Source organism: Lucilia sericata, unplaced genomic scaffold (genome assembly GCF_015586225.1).
Source record: "Lucilia sericata isolate MDLA Ls3-8-SP2 unplaced genomic scaffold, ASM1558622v1 Contig000510F_arrow, whole genome shotgun sequence".
In the NCBI taxonomy this organism is placed as follows: Eukaryota; Metazoa; Arthropoda; class Insecta; order Diptera; family Calliphoridae; genus Lucilia; species Lucilia sericata.
This window is the reverse complement of record NW_023994523.1, coordinates 213668-233570: the sequence shown is the minus strand read 5'-3', so window position 1 is coordinate 233570 and position 19903 is coordinate 213668. Positions and strand designations below refer to the sequence as shown.

Here is a 19903-nt window from a genome sequence, read left to right as displayed (position 1 = left end):
CTAGTTCAGTTCTAGTTCAGTTCTAGTTCAGTTCTAGTTCAGTTTTAGATCAATTCTAGTTCGGTTACAGTTCAGTTCTAGTTCATTTCTTGTTCAGTTCTACTTCAGTTCTAGTTCAGTTCTAGTTGAGTTCTAGTTCAGTTCTATTTCAGATCTAGTTCAGTTCTAGTTCAGTTCTAGTTCAGTTCTACTTCAGTTCTAGTTCAGTTCTAGTTCAGTTCTAGTTCAGTTCTAGTTCAGTTCTAGTTCAGTTCTAGTTCAGTTCTAGTTTGGTTCTAGTTCAGTTCTAGTTCAGTTCTAGTTCAGTTCTAGTTCAGTTCTAGTTCAGTTCTAGTTCAGTTTTAGTTCTAGTTCAGTTCTATTTCGGTTCTAGGTTAGTTCTAGTTCAGTTTTAGGTGAGTTCTAGTTCAGTTAGTTTAGTTTTAATTCAGTTCGCGATCAATTATTGCTCTTATCAATATAATAAATTAAACACAGTAAATTTTTTTATTTTGGAATTTATTTCAAAAAATATATATTGTTTATAAAATAGTAGAAATTTGAAAAAAATAAACATTTGTATTCCTGGAAAATAACTACAAATTATTATATTGATTATTAATTATAATATAATTAGATATACACAAACTTAATGTATATTAAAATACATATTATGTAGTAAACATAAACATCTTTTCCAAGGAAATAAACTAAATTGGTTATTTATAGAATGTACATAAAATTTATCAACTTGGAAACATTTAAACAAAATATTGGTAATAAGTAAACTTAAAATTTAATAAATTAAGGTACTTAAAACATTTTTCCTTTGCCACTTATAAGGAAAAACAACAAAAACAGCACCTCAACAAATGAAATATAAAACATAAACTTTTTTACTTTTTCATATAAAAATATGTTTTCAGTTCATATAGTATTTTATTTATAACACAAAAGAAATTTGTAATTTCTTAAAAATTGTCCATAACTGTTAAGCTAAATCTACGAATAATATAGATTTGTTGTTAAAAGAAACAAAAATAAGTATTCTTTTCCTAATACTAAAACGATTTTTAAGAAAAAGTTTAAAGGAGTTTTATAAACATAAATACAAAACTGCTGTGGGTTGGTTTTTTTTTTTTTTTTCAAAACTACATACTACCAAAAGGTTTTAGGGTATAATCTAGAGAGATATACAACAAAATGTTTAGTTTTATATATGTAAAGACATTTAAAATCCTACAATCTTTAAAAGATTTCTTTTTGGAATTGTTAATGAGATGTTAGTTGGTGAGGAGAGAAAATGGGGAAATTTGCTGCTCAATTTAATGAACACCATTTGTACCATTTGTTGTAATACCATTAGCATGACCATTAGCATGAGCCTTGATATGCTGTTGCTTGCTATGGGCCAAAGAGGTCTTGAGTTTTTTGGTTGGTGGTTCATTGGTAATGCTCGAGAAATCAAACTGAAATAAAGTTGAATTAATAAATAATTTCAATAATTTCCCGTCGCATTTTTAACTTACTCTTTGTTCCAAAGTCATGTGATTAATGGGTGCCAAACCAATGCATCCACGTAGAATATTCTCTATGGCAGCTCTTTGACGGAATAGAGAGTTAACCACTTGGGCGCCCTCGGGCACTAATGGAGCCTTGCACAAATAACTCAATATAGATAATACCGGTTTGAAGGGTACCCAAGGAGCATTTGGTTCATTCTTGTTCTTGATTTGTATGCGTGAGCACAATTCACCCAAAATAACCAAATCTAAAATAAGAGGAGTAGCCAAGAGGGAATCTTCACAGGTATTGTGTATGACAAGAGTGTTATGGCCGCCCATCATAATTTCCGAAGTGTATTCATCCATGGCACGTTTGCTGTCACCAACATAGGGAACATATTTAATGACCACCACATGATCTGGATGTTCTTTGGGTCCATAGAGCAACTTGTTGGATTCTACCATGTCATCGACTACATTGCTCTTGGAGATCTATATAAAGAAAAGAAAAATTTAGTTTCGATCTTATGTCAAAATGTTTCAGTTCTAGCTCAGTTCTAGTTCAGTTCTAGTTCTTTTCTAGTTCAGTTCTATTTCAGTGTCAATAGTGATTCTAGTTCAGTTTTAGTTCATTTCTATTTCAGTTCTAGTTCAGTTCTAGTTTAGTTCTAGTTCAGTTCTAGTTTAGTTCTAGTTCAGTTCTAGTTTAGTTCTAGTTCAGTTTTAGTTCAGTTCTAGTTCAGTTCTAGTTCAGTTCTAGTTCAGTTCTAGTTCAGTTCTAGTTCAGTTCTAGTTCAGTTCTAGTTCAGTTCTAGTTCAGTTCTAGTTCAGTTCTAGTTCAGTTCTAGTTCAGTTCTAGTTCAGTTCTAGTTCAGTTCTAGTTCAGTTCTAGTTCAGTTCTAGTTCAGTTTTAGATCAGTTCTAGTTCAGTTCTAGTTCAGTTCTAGTTCAGTTCTAGTTCAGTTCTAGTTCAGTTCTAGTTCAGTTCTAGTTCAGTTCTAGTTCAGTTCTAGTTCAGTTCTAGTTCAGTTCTAGTTCAGTTCTAGTTCAGTTCTAGTTCAGTTCTAGTTCAGTTCTAGTTCAGTTCTAGTTCAGTTCTAGTTCAGTTCTAGTTCAGTTCTAGTTCAGTTCTAGTTCAGTTCTAGTTCAGTTCTAGTTCAGTTCTAGTTCAGTTCTAGTTCAGTTCTAGTTCAGTTCTAGTTCAGTTTAGTTCAGTTCTAGTTCAGTTCTAGTTCAGTTCTAGTTCAGTTCTAGTTCAGTTCTAGTTCAGTTCTAGTTCAGTTCTAGTTCAGTTCTAGTTCAGTTCTAGTTCAGTTCTAGTTCAGTTCTAGTTCAGTTCTAGTTCAGTTCTAGTTCAGTTCTAGTTCAGTTCTAGTTCAGTTCTAGTTCAGTTCTAGTTCAGTTCTAGTTCAGTTCTAGTTCAGTTCTAGTTCAGTTCAGTTCTAGTTCAGTTCTAGTTCAGTTCTAGTTCAGTTCTAGTTCAGTTCTAGTTCAGTTCTAGTTCAGTTCTAGTTCAGTTCTAGTTCAGTTCTAGTTCAGTTCTAGTTCAGTTCTAGTTCAGTTCTAGTTCAGTTCTAGTTCAGTTCTAGTTCTTGTTCAGTTCTAGTTCAGTTCTAGTTCAGTTCTAGTTCAGTTCTAGTTCAGTTCTAGTTCAGTTCTAGTTCAGTTCTAGTTCACATCTAGTTCAGTACTAGTTCATTAATTGTTCAGTTCAGAAAACTCACCTCCTTTGATCTAAATTGTTGAGGAGCCGACAAATTTTTGCCATCATTGTTGCCCAAATGATTGTAGCTGACAATCGATACCGGCTTAATACCAGCACCCACTAAGAAATCCACCAACACAGACTTCAATTTAGTTTGACCCGATTTGAAATCATCGCCGGCAATAAAAACACCCTTATGTTCAGCCAATTCAAGGAGACCAGGTACAAAAGTATTTTGTGGTGAACCATTAATATAAGTGCAACCCTCAGCAATACTGGCCATGGCAAAAATGGTTGAAGGAGAGACTTCCGATTTGTTAGCCTTCAAAGATTCCTCCAATTCTTGCATGGTCATATTCAAACCAGGCTTAATATCACTGAAGCGTTCGGTATTGGCCGTCCATAGAACCAAAACAGAATCCAAATTCTTGCTGGTCTTAAAATCTTGAATATCACGACGTATTTGTTCATACTGTTCGTATTTAGTACCCTTAATGAGATTATCGGCTCTATCCAATTGATTGGCGGCAATAAAATCAGGATCATATATAGAGGGGCGGGGTTTCATTTGACTTAAATCTTTGTACAATTGATCCTGTAGCTCAACATCCAAAACTTGAGCACGACGCATGGCATCACCAATGTTAAGGGAACTAATATCCCAGCCATCTACAATGATGTCATCTGGATTGATCATGGGCACCAAATCCTTCATGGGTGCATAAACATCTTTGCCATCTTCATCAGAACCCAAAAGAACAGTAGAGGCCTGGGTAATGGAACCAAACCAATTGGCCTTTTGTACACCGGTACGTTTGCGCCATTGCAATTGGCGGCGGTTGGCTTCGAGAGCAGCGGTTAAGGTGGAACCGTTGTTACCACCCCATCCCACCAACATCAAACCCAAGCGGGGTACTTTTTTGTCGGTGCGAATTTTTAAATTGGTGGTTTCGGGGAAAACCTAAAAAGAAAATAGAATGAGATTAGAAAAACATTTCAAATGATTTCAAGTGTCTACTGTGAAGACCCTAAATCCACTTCAATTAATACTCCCTCTTGCTATTAGCCCGGCAAGTTAGCAACAATTGCTTATCTTAACAATTATAAAAAGTCTCGTGTGTTTTTTTAATTTTCATCATTATCTGTTAAGAATTTTGCAAATCCGTATTATTTACCCCCAAAAATGTTATTAACACAAAATTTATACAGTGTTTGTTTTTGTTTCTTATTAGACTTTTAATTAAGAGTTTTAATAAATAAACATGAATCAAATTGTGTCATATTAAAACCACGTATTTCTTATCACAAGACAAACAAAAAATAGAAAATTTGGCAGATAATAGCCACTAACATATGTTCCGATTAAAGGTCTAAACCAGTCCCAAAAATTTATTAGTATTTATTAATAAACAAATTTTATGAATAATCATTTATAAGGAGTCATAAAAGGGGATTTTTTTTATAATCTAATACTCATATGAAAAGAGATATACTTTTCGGTGCCAATAATGATTCCTTTAATGATCAGCTTATTTGTTAAATTCACGACGTAGGGTCTACTCTTGATACTGCGATTTGAAAAGCCTTCATGACCAATGCTTATCCTCCTCTTAATTACAATTTCCTGTTTTTCCCCCCTTCTTTTAACTTTTCCATATTACCCATTACCCCACGAAAAGGCAAACCGCTAAAAAGGAGAAAGCTTTTAAACAAATAGAACTTAAGGACCCACATCAAACACTACTACCCCTGCTAGAGGAGCATTTTATTAATTGCTGAAGTAATAGCAAACGACAAAGACGGGGTCACTAACTCTGTAGTAACAGAATGGTTTGTCATCGAAATATATTGCGGAACATATGTATGTACGTCGATACAGAGTGATTAAATGCATGGACTTGTTATTAAAGGAATTCTCCCGTAAAGGTACTCGCAAACGACAAAACGGATTCATTAACGTTGTAGCAACAGAATGGGGTGTCATCGAATTTTATCAGGAACACCTGCTGCTCCTCCTTTTGACTTTGGTGAGATTCGTCAGCGATACAGAGTGATGAAATCAAGCATTTAATTTCTTGGTATGTCTCTCTTTATATGTTTTCAAATGGAATGTCATTCAAATATACCTGGAACACGACAAAGACTGGGTCACTAACTCTGTAGTGAGTGACCCAGAGCAAGACGAAAAATCTCCTCAAAATGAGCAAGTCTGAAGTTAGTATGATGGTACGTATTCTGAGTAGACACACAGGATTACGAGCACATCTATGCAAAATTGGACGTGCGGATTCAGACGAATGTAGAGCATGTAGAGAGGACAGTGAAACTCTGGAACACTTTCTTTGCCACTGCCAGGCATTCGTCGAAGTTAGATCCAAGTATCTTGGAAGTGATGTTATTCCAGAAATAACATTCCTGACTAACACTGATTGGAAGATTCTTAGGAACATCCTCCTATCAACCTAACCTAACTCTGTAGTAATAGAATGGTTTGTCATCGAAATATATCGCGGAACACCCGTCGATACAGAGTGATCAAATGCATGGACTTGTTATTGAATGAATTCTCCCGTAAAGGTTCTTGCAAACGACAAAACGGAGTCATTAACGTTGTAGCTACAGAATGGTGTGTCATCGAATTATATCAGGAACACCTGCTGCTCTTCTTTTTGGCTTTGGTGAGATTCGTCGGCGATACAGAGTGATTCAATGCATGTACGGTTATCAAAGAAATTCTTCAGCAAATGTTACGCGGATTAGCCTAACTTTGATGGGCTTGTTGTGAAACACCTGCTTCAAAACGAGGACAACATGCTACCTCGTTTTTCAATGGAATTACTCAGAAAATACATCACTAAAATAAGAAAGAATAGAGTTAAAACGGAGCGATGAATGGAAACTGTCGATTCAGAAAGAGTTTCACATAAAATATTTATCGAGTCGATTCCCTAAGAAAATAAATGTGAGAGAAACTGAGTCTCCCTATAAAAACCAGTCGAAGAAATGACTAATTATCCTCATAAAACGTAGTAGACTGCGAGTATTAAGTCCCACGATTTCCCCCAGTTCGTCAAGATTTTAAGTTACTTTTCGTGGGAATTATCCGACGTAAAGTACTTCCAAATTCTCACGTTAATTCAAAGCCATAATAAATCAATAGAATTCGATACCCTTCTGTCACCGATAAGTCTCCCCCCGGGTCATGTTACCTTGATGAAAGACCCCATCTTGGTATTATTGCAATACCGTGGAAATTAGGTGCTACCAGTACCTCTAGTTTGCCGGGACTATAAACTGGTGATGATCAAATATATTCTTGGGCTTTCCTTGGAATGATTTGATAAGGGGTCGTACCAGAGAACCACATAATCTGGTACCACGGGAACCGGTAGCCCGCAGGGCAGAGTTTCGGGCTTTGTCTTGTCCCAGTTATTGGAGAAGGTCCTTCGGGGTGCAGGTGGTGGCTGAGGTTTAAACCTAAATTCGCCGGAAGAGAATGTTGGTTAAAAGACTGATGCTGGGTGAAATCGTATGATTCGGGATAAGTTCGGTGCCGAAGTCAACAGATACCCCATAGAGGAGGGACTATGGGACTAAGCGTTGGAAATGGGTTGGTGTTAAGTGTTCACGTAAAGCACTATGACAATTGTCAACGATAAGTATCTTCGCCCTCTTCTGTGTGCGGTCGAGTAGCTCCAGAAAGTTGATTTTTTGAGTTGAAAGGGAACATTAAAATTTTCGCATCAAGTCCGTGTGTGCGAATCATTCATTGCCCTAATCTTCAAAAGGATTGTTGTTGTATAATTGGATAAGAATGACAGATATTGCTGTCATCAAGATTGGCATAAAACGTCGTTTAAGAACATAAGATATAGAGTAGGGGGAAGAACGGAACATTAGTCTTGAACTCGTTTGATAAGATTCCATCTATAATAAATCGTATAGTGCGATCATTTCCGAAACCAAATACAATTAGTTTTGATTTAAATACACCATGCAACACTCTATCGAACGACTAGGAAATATCTAGAGACAAAATGTTCCAACACATTCAGCTATTATCAGAAATATCTTAATTTTTATAATTTACTACAGATATCGTTGGCATAACGGTAAATTTAACAAATATTTACGTATATTAAAGTATCTTAAAGTTTATTAACCCTTGCACCCACAAAAACAAACTTTAGTTAAAAGTTAATACAAATTTAAAAAAAAAAAACGAAAATTTAAAACAAATATTATAATTATAAAACCGGTCCTAAAGCAATTAGTAACAAACTATTATAAATATGGAATATTTTCCTAATAAACGAATAAAAGCCGGCCGGTTAGATTTTTTTTCTAATTATTTACTTTTAAAAGCAGCTGTTTATATATAAAAAATTTTTATAATTTATACAAAAAAATCTTTTATTTACATTTTCCCTCTTAATTATTCAAAACACACACATTTCATTATTTAATATGTTGAACACAAGCGTTTTTTTTGCAATTTATCGCTTGATTTTATTTCTTCTTATTATTTAAATTACAAATTAACATATATTTGAGAATGTATGTATGTAGTATATAGAATATAAATTTATTAGTTTTTGGCTTATTTGGCAGAAATGAAATGAGAATTTAGTGCTAAAAGTGCAATTTCATAGGTACACGTAAGTCTTTTTTAAAAAAAATGTATATATTAATATTTTTAGCATGTCTCAAATTTTATAAATGTTTGTCTGATTAAATAGCTACAGTTGTATATACATAAATATTATATAAAACTATAAAAATTGTTGGTCTATATTTAAGACAAAAAAAAAACTATAAATGTCTTATCATTAGCGATTTTTTTTTAGAAAAAAGTTTTAAGGGTGTGTTCTGGCATGAATTGACAAAAATTATTATTAATTGTATAAATTTGTGTAATTTAAATTTTATTAAAAACACATGTTTTAACAAAATTATATGTAAACATAGCGGTACATGTTTCATTTTCATGTCATGCCTTCTCTATGGTTTGTTAACTTCACGTACATCCTGTTTTAATAACAATGTAAACAATTAAGCGTTTTTATTAACGCTTTAACTACATAAGAAAGTAATTTATGACATTTCTATTAATATTGCTCTTTATATGTTAAAATATATTCTAAAAACCTTTATCATAATATGGTCATTGTCTAAATTTGTCGAATTTGTTTACAATTTTGTTCATTGTTTAAAATTTTTATTTCTTTCTTTTAATCATTTTGAATTATTGCTTTATTTCCAAACTTTCGGCTTTCGGTTAATTGTTTGTCGTGTTTTTTTCATATTCCCCGACCTATACCAATGACAAATTGCTTGAGTGTTTAAAAATAATAAAATTATTTATTAGTTGATTGACCTAGAATATTGTCATTGTCTAATAATGTTTATGTTTAAACTTTTATAAACTTCAGATCGAAATAATCAGATGAGAACTTTGTCAAATATTAGTTATCAAAAGTTATAGAATTCTTCAAATAGACTAGACATTTTGTCTAGTCGTTGACATGGATCGTATGATATATCAATATTCTGAATGTAGCCGGACTATCGATATAGATTGTGACAACAGATTCTAGAACGATGCAATCCAGTATCAGTTTTCCAAATCGCTAGGATCATGTTCTATATTTTTGATGTCCCTGTGCACCAAAAAGTGCCACTCGACTATGAGAACGCTGTGTGTTCTAGTCCAGTAATCTCATTATATTGACAAAGAAATAGTTTTTCATATCTATCCCTACTAATTAGGTCTATGTTCGAATACTACATTGGAAGTCCATCTGATACCTTATTACCCATTACAGAATATTTCTACATTCTACTTCTATTAGTCATCGAATGACAGACATCTCAATGCTTTGAATGTAGCCTGACAATCGATATAACTTCTCTAAACAGATCCAAGAACGATGCGATTCGGTATCAGTTCCGTCGCTTTTCAGATCGCTAGATTCTCCCCTTTAAAGAAGGACCTTTTTATATACGTGCCAATGTCCATCTTTGATTCGTCAGTAAATACTATACATCCCTCGAATAGTTTATCGGATCGAAGCCTCTGTTGTAAGTAACAACTGCCTAAACTGCATCCAAGAAATCTTAATAAATTAGGCTGAACCGAACGATTATATACTTAATAATGCAACAAACGTAACGAAAGTCTCAAAGTCCTTTTATGCGAAATACCAAAGTTCCGAAATTTTGTTTCTTCTGTCACCCTTTCGTTGATATCACAATCAGGAAAATGTGAATATTTTTTCGAAACGGTTTCGTCCAGGGATGATCGAACTTCCTAGTATTTACTGGAAACGGATGCAAGAACTAGCGTGCAATCTGTCGGTGGCAAAGTACATCGGAGAAAATTGCCACGTTAATACCTGTAACAGTTTCTAACGTCACATAATCATCTGGTCTTGAGATTTTTGATCTTATTTTAAAGCATTATATGTATATAATATTCCATATATAGTTCCGTTTAAAATACAGAGTTATAATTAGAATTTTTAATAAAATTTCAGATCTAGACTTCTTTACCACGTGCCTATATAAAAAATGCAAATCAAATGACTGCTAATATAAACAAATTATTAATAATTCTAAGCAACAATTTCATAAATATATTCACATATTTCAACACAGCTTTCAAATATTTTCACACCATATTTTTTTTTTCAAATCTTAATTATAAACAAAATGCAAAATTAAAAAAATAAATTGTTAAATAATATAAGCCATTCCTCGTCATCCAATATACAATATCTAGTTTTTTTATTTATTTATATGGCTTTATAAACAAAATTGAACACCCAATACTTAACAGTTAATACACTGCCCCCAAAACCCCTGACCGCTTGATAAATGTTTTCAAATGTATTTGTTCAGTATGTAATTCCCCCTTAAACAATTATTGTTCAAATGTATGATTCCTCCACACATAAATATCTAACAAGTGGCAGGCAACAACCTCAACCCAGACCTAGTGAAACGATTATTCTATGTATTATTTATAAATACTATTGTTGTCTATATATACAAAAGTAACCTTGAACATGAAATTTGTTATCTTTATGGAGGCGAAAGTGCACTGAAGTTTTTAAAACGCATGTGCGTTACTTTATTAAATAAAAAAGTGAGGAAGTGGAGTGATGTTAAGTAAGTTCTGGAATATGTATGTCTTTATCACAATAGAAAAAAAATCAATAAAACCGGGAATATTATTTGTTCTTTGTTATACAAAGCGGCTTTTCTTTCAGGAAGTTTCTACAATGAAGGTCAGTTTAGGAGTTTTCTAGAAAGTTTGAAGGACGTTTTAACCGGCATTGTTAGGATTTTATCAGTAACTTGTCTTTGTTCTACGCTGGTTTGTTAACTGCAAAATTTATGTTGCTAACTTCACGCGCTATTGATAATATGGTTTTGGTTAATTTCACGCTTAAGTTCTAATAATATTAATTTACTGCTAAAAAAAACTGCAGTTCACAAAATCTTTTTAAACTAATTCTTAAATGTTGAAATTTTTGTTGTCCTCTTCTCACTAGTCATGTGGCTAGTGAGTTTATCCCTAAACTTAGATATGTAAATATTTCATATCAAACTCTAATCAATCAAAAAGATAAATAAATGCATTTAGTTATAATAAATTTTATCACAAGTTTATCAATAAAAATTTCCATAATAATGATAATTTTTTTAATGATTCGATTATGAATGAACTAGAACTGAACTAGAACTGAACTAGAACTGAACTAGAACTGAACTAGAACTGAACTAGAACTGAACTAGAACTGAACTAGAACTGAACTAGAACTGAACTAGAACTGAACTAGAACTGAACTAGAACTGAACTAGAACTGAACTAGAACTGAACTAGAACTGAACTAGAACTGAACTAGAACTGAACTAGAACTGAACTAGAACTGAGCTAGAACTGAACTAGAACTGAACTAGAACTGAACTAGAACTGAACTAGAACTGAACTAGAACTGAACTAGAACTGAACTAGAACTGAACTAGAACTGAACTAGAACTGAACTAGAACTGAACTAGAACTGATCTAGAACTGAACTAGAACTGAACTAGAACTGAACTAGAACTGAACTAGAACTGAACTAGAACTGAACTAGAACTGAACTAGAACTGAACTAGAACTGAACTGAACTAGAACTGAACTAGAACTGAACTAGAACTGAACTAGAACTGAACTAGAACTGAACTAGAACTGAACTAGAACTGAACTAGAACTGAATCAGAACTTAACTAGAACTAAACTAGAACTGAACTAGAACTGAACTAGAACTAAACTAGAACTGAACTAGAACTGAACTAGATGTGAACTAGAACTGAACTAGAACTGAACTAGAACTGAACTAAAACTGAACTAGAACTGAACTAGAACTGAACTAGAACTGAACTAGAACTGAACTAAAACTGAACTAGAACTGAACTAGAACTGAACTAGAACTGAACTAGAACAGAACTAGAACAGAGCTAGAACTGAACTAGAACTGAACTAGAACTGAACTAGAACAGAACTAGAACTGAACTAGAACTAAACTAGAACTGAACTAGAACTGAACTAGAACTGAACTAGAACTGAACTAGAACTGAACTAGAACTGAACTAGAACTGAACTAGAACTGAACTAGAACTGAACTAGAACTGAACTAGAACTGAACTAGAACTGAACTAGAACTGAACTAGAACTGAACTAGAACTGAATTAGAACAGAACTAGAACTGAACTAGAACTAAACTAGAACTGAACTAGAACTGAACTAGAACTGAACTGGAACTGAACTAGAACTGAACTAGAACTGAACTAGAACTGAACTAGAACTGAACTAGAACTGAACTAGAACTGAACTAGAACTGAACTAGAACTGAACAAGAACTGAATTAAGGCCGAACTAGAACTAAAGTAGAACTATTTCATAAATTTCGGAAATTCTAATTAAAAAATTTTGAAATATTTATACAAATTTAAAGAACAAATCTAAAAAAAAAGAATTACAATTTTGTACGATTATTCGTTGAAATACACAACACTAATTTATGTCCCTTTTTGTTATGCCTTTCAAATGATTGAATAAATTTTAGAAATTTATTATACAAAAAGCATTTAAATTCATTTTCCACAAAACTTGTGGTTAAAACTATTTTTAAAAACAAACTTAATATATTAATAGTTAAAAAATCCACCCTCTAAAGTTCTAGAAAAATATTTTGTAAATAATGAAATAAATCAATACTATGACGACTTGACTGACATACCTGAATTTTTCCATTGGCCAAACGTTTTACTTGTGAAGTTTGATACTCGTAATCGGTTTCAATAAAACTATCAGTGATTTGTACTTTAGGTGAAATGACTTCCAAACTTTCAGCAGCTGTAGGTTTCATTTTTAAATAATTTATTTATATTTTATTAATAAAAAAAACACTTGTTTAAAATTTAATTTAAAGATTTAACACTTTTCTTTTATTAAATTTTATATAACTTTTTATGTCACTGACGTTTCTATAGCCAAAAAAAACTGCTTCAAATTTTATTCTTTATAAATTTTATTTTTCACAAAATTCTTTTTTGTTTTCTCCTGTTCTCTTTATTTGGTTTGAGCTGTTTACGGCTTCGATGTTTTCCAACTAATGAGCTGGTTGGAAAGCAGCCACTACTATTTATGCCTAGATGATGATTAAATTCGCAAACCGACACGATACCCTCATATCGTGTTTGTTGTTATTATTCTGATATTTTTTTTTAATATTTTTGTTGCTGTTGTTGGGTCTGCCTTTCTTCCTTAAACAATGTGTTTGTAGAATCAGTATATCAAACAACTCGCGCGTTCTTTCGGGTTTTTTTTCACTCTCTTTATTATTTATTTATTTTTTTGTTTATTTATTGTATTTGATTTTGCTCAAAGCAAAAATTTGACGTTTTTATTGTTGTTTCAATAATACCCCCAACTGTTGGGAGTTTGTGTTTAAATTAAAGCCGGCTGTGTTTGAGCTTTAATTATTGTAGTTTTTTCCACGCGTGCCGTAATACGCATGTTCATATTATGTTCTTTAATTTAAAAGAAAGAGAATTTTATTTGGTATAATGATATAAGAGTTGTGTTAAAAAACACCGATGTCTTGATCTACTATCCAATTCTTCCCAATCCTAAGAATGTTTGAAACCACACGGTTCTTCCCCCAAAACTATTGAGCAATTAGTTTTGCCAGATTCAATAACAAAGATATTGCAATCCTCTTGCGAATCATTGATGATCCAAAGAGATCCTTGAATGTTAATTAATTAAACCTGTTTGAAAAAAACTATCCTTAGCTTCTAGGCTTAGCTTCGAGTATCTAAGCTGAGTCTCTGAAAACTAGAACAGGACAAAAACAGAACTAGACCATAAATAAGACAGAACAAAACTAGAACAGAACAGAACTAGAAAATAACTAGAACAGAATTAAAACAGAACTAGAAAAGAACTAGAACAGAATTAAAACAGAACTAGAACAGAACTAGAACAGGACTAGAACAGGACTAGAACAGAACTAGAACAGAACTATAACAGAACTAGAACAAAACTAAAACAGAAAGAACTGAACTAGAACAGACCTAGAAATGAACTAGAACAGAACTAGAACATAACTAGAACAGAACTAGAACAGAACTATAACAGAACTAGAACAAAACTAACAGAAAGAACTGAACTAGAACAGAACTAGAAATGAACTAGAACAGAACTAGAACAGAACTAGAACAGAACTAGAACAGAACTAGAACAGAACTAGAACAGAACTAGAACAGAACTAGAACAAAACTAGAACAAAACTAGAACAGAACTAGAACAGAACTCGAACAGAACTAGAACAGAACTAGAACAGAACTAGAACAGAACTAGAACAGAACTAGAAATTAACTAGAACAGAACTAGAACAGAACTAGAACAGAACTTGAACAGAACTAGAACAAAACTAGAACAGAACTAGAACAGAACTAGAACAGAACTAGAACAGAACTAGAACAGAACTAGTACAGAACTAGAACAGAACTAGAACAGAACTAGAACAGAACTAGAACAGAACTAGAACAGAACTAGAACAGAACTAGAACAGAACTAGAACAGAACTAGAACAGAACTAGAACAGAACTAGAACAGAACTAGAACAGAACTAGAACAGAACTAGAATAGAACAGAACTAGAACAGAACTAGAACAGAACTAGAACAGAACTAGAACAGAACAGAACTAGAACAGAACTAGAACAGACTAGAACAGAACTAGAACAGAACTAGAACAGAACTAGAACAGAACTAGAACAGAACTAGAACAGAACTAGAACAGAACTAGAACAGAACTAGAACAGAACTAGAACAGAACTAGAACAGAACTAGAACAGAACTAGAACAGAACTAGAACAGAACTAGAACAGAACTAGAACAGAACTAGAACAGAACTAGAACAGAAATAGAACAGAAATAGAACAGAACTAGAACAGAACTAGAACAGAACTAGACAGAACTAGAACAGAACTAGAACAGAACTAGAACAGAACTAGAACAGAACTAGAACAGAACTAGAACAAAACTAGAACAGAACTAGAACTGAACTAGAACTGAACTAGAACTGAACTAGAACTGAACTAGAACTGAACTACAACTGAACTAGAACTGAACTAGAACTGAACTAGACCTGAACTAGAACTGAACTAGAACAGAACTAGAAATGAACTAGAACAGAACTAGAAATGAACTAGAACAGAACTTGAACAGAACTAGAACAGAACTAGAACAGAACTAGAACAAAACTAGAACAGAAATAGAACAGAACTAGAACAGAACTAGAACAGAACTAGAACAGAACTAGAACAGAACTAGAACAGAACTAGAACAGAACTAGAACAGAACTAGAACAGAACTAGAACAGAACTAGAACAGAACTAGAACAGAACTAGAACAGAACTAGAACAGAACTAGAACAGAACTAGAACAGAGCTAGAACAGAACTAGAACAGAACTAGAACAGAACTAGAACAGAACTAGAATAGAACTAGAACAGAACTAGAATAGAACAGAACTAGAACAGAAAGAACTGAACTAGAACTGAACGAGAACTGAACTAGAACTGAACTAGAACTAAACTAGAACTAAACTAGAATTGAACTAGAACTGAACTAGAACTAAACTAGAACTGTACCATTCTAGTACTAGAAATGAACTAGAACTTATGTAGAACAGAACTAAAACTAAACAAGAACTAAACTATAGTTTCCAAGCCGACAAAATAGTTAGAGGTGTATTTTAGCGATTCTCTTATACAATTATGTGTAAAAGACCGGGAACCGGCGAATATTCAATGTCAATGTTGCTCACACATACGCACGCACATTTTATAAGCATAAACAGGATATAAAATGTTATTCAAATAATACAAAGGACATTCAATTCCAGAAGTAAACTCATACCCAAAACAAACATTTTCAGCTTAAAATCATTTAAACGTGATGCTGAGCATAAATAAATGGAATAGAAACTTTTAGAAATTTATAGAATGTCAGGTAAACTTCCTTTATATACCATAGATGTACTATGAGAAATTAAATTCAGTTACCCTCTTCAATAATAGTAAGGGATAAAATTCTTTCTAGAAACGTATAAATTGTTATGTTCTCCATGAGTATATCTATATGTTTGTGACACAATAAACAAACAACAAATGACAATAATACTTTGATCGGAAAGTTCCGTAAACTTCCATGAAACCAAAAGCGAAAGTAAAGCGATAGTTCTGTGATTTTATGTGTGCGTCCGTTGATTGATGCACTTACAATTTAATTATATTGATGTAGAATAGAAGCGGCTGATGCTGATGAATGGTAAAAGTAATGTCCCATTGACTGGCGTAAACAAAATCTACAACTTTGTTTTTGCGACCAGCTTTGAATCAGATTCTTGACCTGCCGTAGTTTAATGTTTATGGAAAAATCCAATAGCAACAATTTGATTTATTTTTTTTAATTTTTTGCAAACAAAACAGTTTGTTTAAATCTTTCAAATGATTGAGCAGAAGAACACACACATACTTTTTTTTTCAAAGAATAGAAAAGACTTTATAGTTTGAGTATATATCGTATGGAAAGTTTTTGAAATATGCATCTGTTTCATGAGTTTTTTTCAGAGTAAGTTAATTGAAAAATATGTATTTCTAGCGGAAAATAACTATTTCTAAACATTTTTTATACATGGACATAATAATAACAATTTGACACCAGCAACACAATTGCAATATGAGTCTATTAACATTTTCAAAACTTTTCCATTATTCTAGAAAATTTCCAAACATTGCGCAAAGAATAACGATGTGAACAATTAAAATGCTTCTTCAAAATTTAAATAAACTAGAAATGAATTAGAACTGAACTAGAACTGAACTAGAACTGAACTAGAACTGAACTAGAACTGAACTAGAACTGAACTAGAACTGAACTAGAACTGAACTAGAACTGAACTAGAACTGAACTAGAACTGAACTAGAACTGAACTAGAACTGAACTAGAACTGAACTAGAACTGAACTAGAACTGAACTAGAACTGAACTAGAACTGAACTAGAACTGAACTAGAACTGAACTAGAACTGAACTAGAACTGAACTAGAACTGAACTAGAACTGAACTAGAACTGAACTAGAACTGAACTAGAACTGAACTAGAACTGAACTAGAACTGAACTAGAACTGAACTAGAACTGAACTAGAACTGAACTAGAACTGAACTAGAACTGAACTAGAACTGAACTAGAACTGAACTAGAACTGAACTAGAACTGAACTAGAACTGAACTAGAACTGAACTAGAACTGAACTAGAACTGAACTAGAACTGAACTAGAACTGAACTAGAACTGAACTAGAACTGAACTAGAACTGAACTAGAACTGACTAGAACTGAACTAGAACTGAACTAGAACTGAACTAGAACTGAACTAGAACTGAACTAGAACTGAACTAGAACTGAACTAGAACTGAACTAGAACTGAAACTAGAAACTGAACTAGAACTGAACTAGAACTGAACTAGAACTGAACTAGAACTGAACTAGAACTGAACTAGAACTGAACTAGAACTGAACTAGAAGAACTGAACTAGAACTGAACTAGAACTGAACTAGAACTGAACTAGAACTGACTAGAACTGAACTAGAACTGAACTAGAAACTGAACTAGAACTGAACTAGAACTGAACTAGAACTGAACTAGAACTGAACTAGAACTGAACTAGAACTGAACTAGAACTGAACTAGAACTGAACTAGAACTGAACTAGAACTGAACTAGAACAGAACTGAACTAGAACTGAACTAGAACTGAACTAGAACTGAACTAGAACTGAACTAGAACTGAACTAGAACTGAAGTAGATGTGAACTAGAACTGAACTAGAACTGAAACTAGAACTGAACTAGAACTAAACTAGAACTGAACTAGAACTGAACTAGAACTGAACTAGAACTGAACTAGAAGTAGAACTGAACTAGAACTGAACTAGAACTGAACTAGAAGTAGAACTGAACTAGAACTGACTAGAACTGAATTAGAACTGAACTAGAACTGACTAGAACTGAACTAGAACTGAACTAGAACTGAACTAGAACTGAACTAGAACTGAACTAGAACTGAACTAGAACTGAACTAGAACTGAACTAGAACTGAACTAGAACTGAACTAGAACTGAACTAGAACTGAACTAGAACTGAACTAGAACTGACTAGAACTGAACTAGAACTGAACTAGAACTGAACTAGAACTGAACTAGAACTGAACTAAACTAGAACTGAACTAGAACTGAACTAGAACTGAACTAGAACTGAACTAGAACTAAACTAGAACTGAACTAGAAGTAGAACTGAACTAGAAGTAGAACTGAACTAGAAGTAGAACTGAACTAGAAGTAGAACTGAACTAGAACTGAACTAGAACTGAACTAGAACTGAACTAGAAACTGAACTAGAACTGAACTAGAACTGAACTAGAACTGAACTAGAACTGAACTAGAACTGAACTAGAAGTAGAACTGAACTAGAACTGAACTAGAACTGAACTAGAACTGAACTAGAACTGAACTAGAACTGAACTAGAACTGAACTAGAACTGAACTAGAACTGAACTAGAACTGAACTAGAACTGAACTAGAACTGAACTAGAACTGAACTAGAACTGAACTAGAACTAGAACTGAACTAGAACTGAACTAGAACTGAACTAGAACTGAACTAGAACTGAACTAGAACTGAACTAGAACTGAACTAGAACTGAACTAGAACTGAGAACTGAACTAGAACTGAACTAGAACTGAACTAGAACTGAACTAGAACTGAACTAGAACCTGAACTAGAACTGAACTAGAACTGAACTAGAACGAACTAGAACTGACTAGAACTGAACTAGAACTGAACTAGAACTGAACTAGAACTGAACTAGAACTGAACTAGAACTGAACTAGAACTGAACTAGAACTGAACTAGAACTGAACTAGAACTGAACTAGAACTGAACTAGAAACTGAACTATAACTGAACTAGAACTGAACTAGAACTGAACTAGAACTGAACTAGAACTGAAACTAGAACTGACTAGAACTGAACTAGAACTGAACTAGAACTAACTAGAACTGAACTAGAACTGAACTAGAATGAACTAGAACTGAACTAGAACTGAACTAGAACTGAAACTAGAAACTGAACTAGAACTGAACTAGAACTTACTGAACTAGAACTGAACTAGAACTGAACTAGAACTGAACTAGAACTGAACTAGAACTGAACTAGAACTGAACTAGAACTGAACTAGAACTGAACTAGAACTGAACTAGAACTGAACTAGAACTGAACTAGAACTGAACTAGAACTGAACTAGAACTGAACTACAACTGAACTAGAACTGAACTAGAACTGAACTAGAACTGAATTAGAACTGAACTAGAACTGAACTGAACTAGAACTGAACTAGAACTGAATTAGAACTGAACTAGAATTTAACAAGAACTTAACTAGAATTGAACTAGAACTGAAAATTAATATTTTTTCTTTAAAATCTATCAAAGATAATTGGGTAAAATTGTTTTCTATAATTATTGACTACATTAATTTTAAACTTCTCGTGCTATGGGTCTTTGTTTTGTAATCGGATATTGATTGAAAAGTCTGTATTTTTCTTCAAGGTTAAGGCTAATGCATTTATAAAAAAAACTTTAGATAACAAAACAGAACTGTATTTGAATAAATTAAATCTATGAAAAAGCTATCGTAATATAAATAAACAGAAAATGTTAGTAAATATGCAAGATGAATTGTAGAGAGTTTTCGACCAATGGGAGTATACTATAAATTTTTATTAATTTTTCTTTCCCATTTGAATTCATTCCTTTACACAATATTTCCCATCGTTCTATTGGTTAACATTGACTTGAAAAAACTGCACCATTTAATTATTATTTTAAATATTTTAGAAACAAATTGACTTTATATTATAAAAAAAGTTAATGATAAATGACTTTGCATATTCTTATACACATTTACGAGTCAGTTTTGTAAAATCGGACGAGTGAATACCCACCCACGCCCATATTGCATCTATGAACTGCATGCACGTTTTACTGACGTTTAATGCATGTGATTTTTTTTTTTTTTTTTTGTTAATCGGAAATATATTACAA

General features: G+C 32.9%; 1 protein-coding gene across 1 annotated transcript; it reads right to left on the bottom strand.

Moving 5' to 3' along the window:
* Positions 1-898: 898 nt before the first annotated feature.
* LOC119605685 (inositol-3-phosphate synthase) lies at positions 899-12868 on the bottom strand. Its single transcript, XM_037958944.1, has 4 exons — positions 12477-12868; positions 3209-4150; positions 1509-1976; positions 899-1448 (listed from the first exon to the last, which is right to left on the bottom strand). Exons 1-4 carry the CDS (start codon positions 12603-12605, stop codon positions 1305-1307), a joined length of 1683 nt encoding a protein of 560 aa, XP_037814872.1. The 5' UTR covers positions 12606-12868; the 3' UTR covers positions 899-1304.
* Between the last annotated feature and the right edge of the window lie 7035 nt (positions 12869-19903).